Source organism: Penaeus chinensis, chromosome 25, assembly GCF_019202785.1.
Source record: "Penaeus chinensis breed Huanghai No. 1 chromosome 25, ASM1920278v2, whole genome shotgun sequence".
NCBI lineage: Eukaryota > Metazoa > Arthropoda > Malacostraca > Decapoda > Penaeidae > Penaeus > Penaeus chinensis.
In genome coordinates, this window is record NC_061843.1 from 3,399,430 (window position 1) to 3,406,929 (window position 7,500).

Here is a 7,500-nt window from a genome sequence, read left to right on the forward strand (position 1 = left end):
CCCTGTTACCTATGTCCCTCTTTCCCCTGCCACTTATATCTGGGCTCGCCTCTGCCACTTATGTCCGGGTTCGGCCTCCCCTGCCACCTTTGGTTACCGTTGTATTTTTTTCCAATTTTATTAGGAATGGCTTTCACCGTCTCTCCCCCATTTATTAATTTTTCCCTCTTCCTCTCTACTTACATCCCCTTCCTACTTTCCTGCTTTTCTTCTCCGCCTTCCGAATTCTCCTCCTGTCTTCCATGTCCCTCCTTTCTTCTCCCTTCCGCCATGTCCCTTCTACATCTTCTCCCGCCCACTCCTCCTCAATCTACGCCCCTTTCCCCCAACCCCCACTCCCCTGCCACGCCTTCACCACCTTTCACTCCCACTCACCGCCCCTACCCCCCCCCGCATCTCACTCCCCCCTTCCTTCCTTTCCCCCGCCCCCTCGCCCCTCCCACACCCCTTACCTCATCCCACAACCCCCTCCTCCCTATTCCACGCCCCTTTCCACCCCCCCCACGTCCCCTCACCCCTTCCACGCCCCCCCCCCCCTCCATCTAGTCCCTGCCAAATCCCTGCCGGGCCATCTGCTCCCACATCCAATATGTTATTAAATAGTGGGACCTGCCAGACCACAGCGGTAAGTTTGGTAATTAGGAACAAGTTTGGCCCAGCTCCCCCCCCCCCCCTCACCCCCTCTTCCTCTCTCTTAAGTCTCTCCCTTTCGCTCTGTCTCCGTCTCTGTCTCTGTGTATCTCTCTATCTCTCTGTCTCTGTCTCTATCTCTGTCTCTGTTTCTCTCTCTCTCTCTCTCTCTCTCTCATCTCTCTCTCTCTCTCTCTCTCTCTCTCTCTCTCTCTCTCTCTCTCTCTCTCTATTTATCCATCTTCCTATCTATCTATCTATCTATCTATCTATCTATCTATCTATCTATCTATCTATCTATCTATCTATCTATCTATACCACTGCCTCTGTTTCTCTATAAAAACAACGCTGGGGGAAAGGAGAAAAGAAAATCAAGCAAAGTAGGAGGGAGGAAGGAGTAACAAGGAAGGGAGAAGAGACGGAGAGAAGAGAGACAAAGAAGGCAAGAAAGGAGGGAGGAAAGGAACGGGAATATTACACCTCAGTCCTTTCGATCGCCTTCCTTCCTTCCACGGAGAGAGGGAGACAGCCCTTCGTCGAATGATGAGAGTCGTTTTAGGGTTATACTGATTGGGGCTATTTGCCAGTCACTCTCTCTTCTCTAACAGCAACAATTAGACGGATGGGGAGTGACGTCATAAGTGGGGAGTGACGTCACAAGTGGGGAGTGACGTCAGCAAGTGGGGAGTGACGTCACAAGTGGGGAGGAACGTCACAAGTGGGGAGTGATGTCAGAAAGGGGGGAAGTGACGTCAGTAAGTGGGGAGTGACGTCAGTAAGTGGGGAGTGACGTCACAAGTTGGGAGTGACGTCACAAGTGGGGAGGAACGTCAGAAGTGGGGAGTGACGTCAGCAAGTGGGAGGTGACGTCCCCACGTGGGGAGTGACGTCACCAAGTGGGGGTGACGTTACCAAGTGGGGAGTGACATCAGCAAAAAGGGGAGTGATGTCACCAAGTGGGAGGTGACGTCCCCACGTGGGGAGTGACGTCACCAAGTGGGGAGTGACGCCGCCAAGTGTGGAGTGACGTCACCAAGTGGAGAGTGACGTCACCAAGTGGGGAGTGACGTCGCTAAGTGGAGAGTGACGTCACCAAGTTGGGAGTGACGTCACCAAGTGCGGAGTGACGTCACCAAGTGGGGAGTGACGTCACCAAGTGGGGAGTGAAGTCGCTAAGCGGAGAGTGACGTCACCAAGTGGGGAGTGACGTCACCAAGTGCGGAGTGACGTCACCAAGTGGGAAGTGACGTCACCAAGTGGGGAGTGACGTCTATCTATCTATCTAGCCTTTATCTATCTATCTGTATATATCTATATATCCATTTATCTATCTGTCTATCTATTTCTCTATCTATCTATCCATTTCTCTCTATATATATCTATCAATTTATCTATCTATCCATTTATCTATATATCTATCTATCTCGACATCAATCAAGCTATCTATCAATGAATGAATCTATTACTCTACCGATCTATCTTTACGTTTCTATGTCTATTTAATAATCTATCTATCTATATCTATCTATCTAAATATATGCCAAGCTATCTACTTATCTATCTACATATCTATATATTTATCTATCTACTTATTTGTCGGTTTGTTTCTTTTTTAATTAGTTATCTATCTACATATCTATATATTTATCTATCTACTTATTTGTCGGTTTGTTTCTTTTTTAATTAGTTAATTAATCGAGTCATATATCTATCTGCAGGCAACTGACTTTTAAAACAAGAAAAAATAATTATAATATTAATGACAATGATAATGAAATAAAACAAAGCGAAAAGACAAACATTTATCCTTGCAATAAGAACTTTTCAACACATCGTCCTGTCTGTCTGTCTGTCTGTCTGTATGTCTGTCTCTTTTTGTCTGTCTGTATGTCTGCCTGTATGTCTGCCTGTCTGTCTGCCTGGCTGTCTGACTGTCTGTCTGTGTGTGTGTGTGTGTGTGTGTGTGTGTGTGTGTGTGTGTGTGTGTGTGTGTGTGTGTGTGTGTGTGTGTGTGTGTGTCTGTCTGTCTGTCTGTCTGTCTGTCTGTCTGTCTGTCTGTCTGTCTGTCTGTCTGTCTGCCTGCCTGACTTTCTGTGTGTGTGTGTGTGTGTGTGTGTGTGTGTGTGTGTGTGTGTGTGTGTGTGTGTGTGTGTGTGTGTGTGTGTGTGTGTGTGTGTGTGTGTGTGTGTGTGTGTGTGTGTGTGTGTGTGTGTGTGTGTGTGTGTGTGTGTGTGTGTGTGTGTGTGTGTGTGTGTGTCTATCTGTATCTGTGTCTGTGCCTGTCTCTCTCTTTATTTACCTGTCTATCTATTCATCTACTTGCTGTCTATATAATAATTTCTTTATTTTTGTCTCTCTATTTCTCTTTCACTTACTCTCCACTCACCTACACACACACATCCACACACACACACACACACACACACACACACACACACACACACACACACACACACACACACACACACACACACACACACACATACAGACAAACACACAACAACAACAACAACAAAAATCTATAATGCGGAATAAAAAAAAATATATATTATTCACAGTCAGCAATACAATACGATCTCTTTATTGCTTTTAATGATGCAAAAATTGTTATGATCATCGCCATCACCTTTGTAGAGAATTTTACAGAGATTTAATTTTTTACATCAATAGCAAAAGTTTATATAAAAAAAAAAAATTATCTCAATCAGAATAGAATAATCGCTGCTGCATTATCAAAAATGTCGAAATATAATTGTAATAAATCATTGGAATTACCGCACACCGTCGGTACCGTCAAAGGGAACCATTTCCTTTTGTTATAGTTTATTGGTCCGTATGCAAAAGCAGTGCCTTCAGCATATAGGTAAATGAAAGAGAGAGAGAGATAGATAGATAGATAGATAGATAGAGAGAGAGAGAGAGAGAGAGAGAGAGAGAGAGAGAGAGAGAGAGAGAGAGAGAGAGGGAGAGAGAGAGAAAGAGAGATAGAGAGAGAGAGAGAGAGAGAGAGACAGAGAGAGAGAGAGAGAGAGAGAGAGAGAGAGAGAGAGAGAGAGAGAGAGAGAGAGAGAGAGAGAGAGAGAAAGAGTTTACCACAGGTACATACACCTAGAAACACCCACCCACACCCACCCACACCCACACACACACACCCACCCACACCCACCCACCCACACCCACACACCCACACCCACACCCACACACAAGCCTTTCACACGCACTACTCACCTATCGTAGGTGACATTGAGAGAGGACAGGTGATCGCCCAAAGTGATGGAAGTCGGGTGTCCGTTGTGGTCGTACGTGAGTCTCAAAAGCGGCTGACTCGAACCATCCGTCAGCGACTCGGTACGACTCGTGCCATCCCAAGCCCGGCGGAGCACGCGTGACCCGTTGACCTGTGGGGGAGGGGGAGGGGGGATGAGGGGTTGGGAGAGGGGGAGGGGGGGGGGGAAAGTGGGTCGCTTATTAAGGTTTTATAATCGGTTGGGTAAGTGTATGGAAATAATGATAAATAATAATAATGACAGTGGTCAAAGAGGACTGTCATTTGACTGATATTCTAATTCCAAATGTCATTGTGCAACGATCACTGAGTTTTGAAGCAAAAGTAAACGCACACAAAATACAATGTCAATACAATAATAATTACAACAATAATGATAATTATAATAATAATAATAATAATAATAATAATAATAATAATAACAATAATAATAATAATAATAACAATAATAATAATAATAATAATAAAAATAATAATAACAATAACAATAACAATAAAAAATAATAACAATAATAATGACAATAATAATAATAATAATAATAATAATAATAATAATAATAATGATAATAATAATAATAATTATAATAATAATAGTAATGAAAATAACAATACTAATAACAATAACAATGACAAACAAAAATAATAACAGGAATGATAATAAAAATAATAATAATAATGATGATATAAATAATAACAAAAATGATAATGAACATAATAACAAAAATGATGATAAAAATAACAAAAATGACAATAAAAACAATAGAAAATACACACAACCCACACCACCCACAACAACAAAAAAACCCAGAGACCGAACTCACCAGCAGCACGGTCTCGACCAGTCGCTCCTGCCGGCGCCGATCCCCCACGCCGTAGCTGGTGGTGAGGGCGTTGGGCGGGCCGGGCGTGACGGCGACCTCGTAGCGGTGGACAGCCGGCAGGAGGCGCGCCTGGGTGGGCAGCGACACCTCCAGGAGCGGCGAATAGGCGGTGGCGAGGGCGTGAGCATAGCCGCCCCACGGTAGGTCCTGGCGCCAGGTTCCGTTGGACCACACTTGGAGCTCCGAGCGAACCGATCCTGTGAACCGGCAAAGCGGGGAATGAAGTCAGATAAACATTTAGACAAGTATTATATAACGATGACCTTGTGAACAGTAAATCGTGAGTTTATAATGAACAATAAAACGGGGAAAATACGTCAGATATACAAATAAATAAATATCATACATATACAATCAGAATAAGTTGAAATGTACATTAATTAAATTCATATCAAATTAACGAATAAACATTACGTAAGCAATCAATACAAATTACGCATATATATGCAACAACTAAACAGATACAAGATCACATCATGAAAATAAGTTAGCATATAAAAGACTATCAGAATTCCCTTCAGTATACATATATAAAACCGAACTTAAAGGGAAAACACAGGCCAATAATCGCACTGAAGAACAGCATATGGCGCAATGGCAAAGGAAAATCGCGAGACACAGACACGGAGGATCATCCCATTGAGATGAGAGCAGTGTGTGTGAACGGCAAATGTTTCTGTATATGTGTTGCCGTTTATAAGAATTACGTGGAAAGCCTTTTCATCGCAGTGCCCTTTCTGTGCCTGTTTCACTACGTGTCTGTCTCTGGGTTTATATATCTGCCGAGCTGTCTGTATACCTGTCTATCTATCTTGGGTTATTCTTTTCGTCCTAGCTCTTTTATATTTCTTTCTATATCAGCGTACCCGACTGTCTGCCTGTCTGTTTGTATGCTGCCGCCGCTGCTGCTGCTGCTGCTGCTGCTGCTGCTCTCTCTCTCTCTCTCTCTCTCTCTCTCTCTCTCTCTCTCTCTCTCTCTCTCTCTCTCTCTCTCACTCTCTAGCTCTTTAGCTCCCTCCCCCCTCTCTCTTTCTCTTTCTCTTTCTTTTTCTCTCTCTTTCTCTTTCTCTTTCTTTTTCTCTCTCTTTCTCTCCCTCTCCCTCTCTCTAGCTCCTTACAGCACTCTCTCTAGCTCTCTAGCTCCCCCCCTCTCTCTCTCCCTCTCCCTCTCCCCCTCTCTCTTTCTCTCCCTCCCCCCCTCTTTCTCTCTCGTGTCCCCTCTCCAGCCGGTCCGACACATTCCAGCATTCCTCGCATCGCTCCAGTAGCACTCGCTGTACACAATATCGCCCAGGGTGCGCGGCTGAGGATTGTGTTGCAACACTCCACGGTGGTGTGCAACGGCTTCGAGTGTCCCTTGTAACTGCCAAGAATTATTCACACGACGAGACAACCCCCTTGCCCTGATGACCTGCACCTCTGTGTAAAGCGAACCGCGTCTCCAGTGTCGTCTGTCGACATCTCGCGAGGGATACGTACTGATGCGTTTTATCATTATTATTATTTCTTCGTTTTTTTTCTCTGTAGGAGTGATCTTTCCTTGCTTTATCTCATTGTTTGTTATTGTCTCTGTCTTTCTGTCTCTGTCTCTGTCTTTCTCTGTCTTTCTCTGTCTCTCTCTCCTCTCTCTCTCTCTCTCTCTCTCTCTCTCTCTCTCTCTCTCTCTCTCTCTCTCTCTCTCTCTCTCTCTCTCTCTCTCTCTCTCTCTCTCTCTCCCTGTCAATCAATCAATCAATCCATCCATGTCGTTCTCTATCACAAGAGTCTCATACACTGCTTAACGTATCTCCAAACTGAAGGATTATGCTTTGTGTGAAGGAATAAGAGAGAGGGGGTTTGTTGTACGAGTGAATGGAAGAACGAAGAAAAGGGGAGGGAAGATAAAAGAAAGGGGAGGTGGAGAAGGAATTGGTAGGACGGAGTGGTACGAATGGGTAAGAAGAAGAAGGGAAGAGAAAGGGAGGAAGGAGAGAGAGGGATAATGGTTAGGACGTGGAGTGGGTAGGAAGGCGTATGGAAAGATATAGGGAAGAAAAGGAAGGAGAGAAGAGGAAAGTGAGGGGGAGGGACGAAGGGAGAGGGAAGGATGAGAAAAGGGGGAAGGAAACACTTAGGCAAGGAAAGTGAAAATAAAAACGAGACAAAATGATTTGAGGAAAAGGGAAGAGAAAAGCTAGCGAAGAAGAAGGAGGAGAGAGAAGAAGGAGAGAAGAAGGAAAAGGGGGAGGGAGGAGAAGGTAAGGGCAAACGGGAGGAGGTCGAGATAAAGGAGAAGAAGAGAGGGAAAGGGAGAAGGGCGAGACGGAGAATACAAGGGAGAAGGGAGAAGAAGATGAAAAGTGAGACAAAAGAAAGAAGGAGGAAAGGGAAGAAATGAGAACAGGGAAGTGGAAGAAATGAAAACACTCAAGAGGAGAAGCAAGAGAGCAACGGAATCGACCAGGAGGAAGAGGGAATGGTGGAGAAACATGAAAATGAGAATAAGAATAAGAAAGAAACGGAGAAGAGGACGGAGGAGGAGGGAGAGGGTAGAGGGGAGAGGAGGAGGAGGAGGAGGAGGAGAAGAGCAACGTCAAGGTGGATGGCGAACGAGAATGAAACGGGAGGTGAGATAGGGAGAATATTGGACCGTCCGTGACACCAGCGAAGGGCGAGGGAGGGAGGGGAAGGGGGGCGGAAAGGAGGGGGGAAAGGGGGGGAAG

At 44.9% G+C, this 7,500-nt stretch overlaps 1 protein-coding gene across 1 annotated transcript in view; it reads right to left on the minus strand.

Moving 5' to 3' along the window:
• Nucleotides 1-7,500, minus strand: part of LOC125038504 (teneurin-a-like) — a 24,633-nt gene that overhangs the window by 16,266 nt on the left and 867 nt on the right. The window contains exons 2-4 of the mRNA XM_047631980.1: nucleotides 6,026-6,217; nucleotides 4,739-4,995; nucleotides 3,860-4,029 (exon numbers count right to left, since the gene is read on the minus strand). Coding sequence (XP_047487936.1) covers nucleotides 3,860-4,029; nucleotides 4,739-4,995; nucleotides 6,026-6,217 — 619 coding nt within the window. The remainder of the gene's footprint in view (nucleotides 1-3,859; nucleotides 4,030-4,738; nucleotides 4,996-6,025; nucleotides 6,218-7,500) is intronic.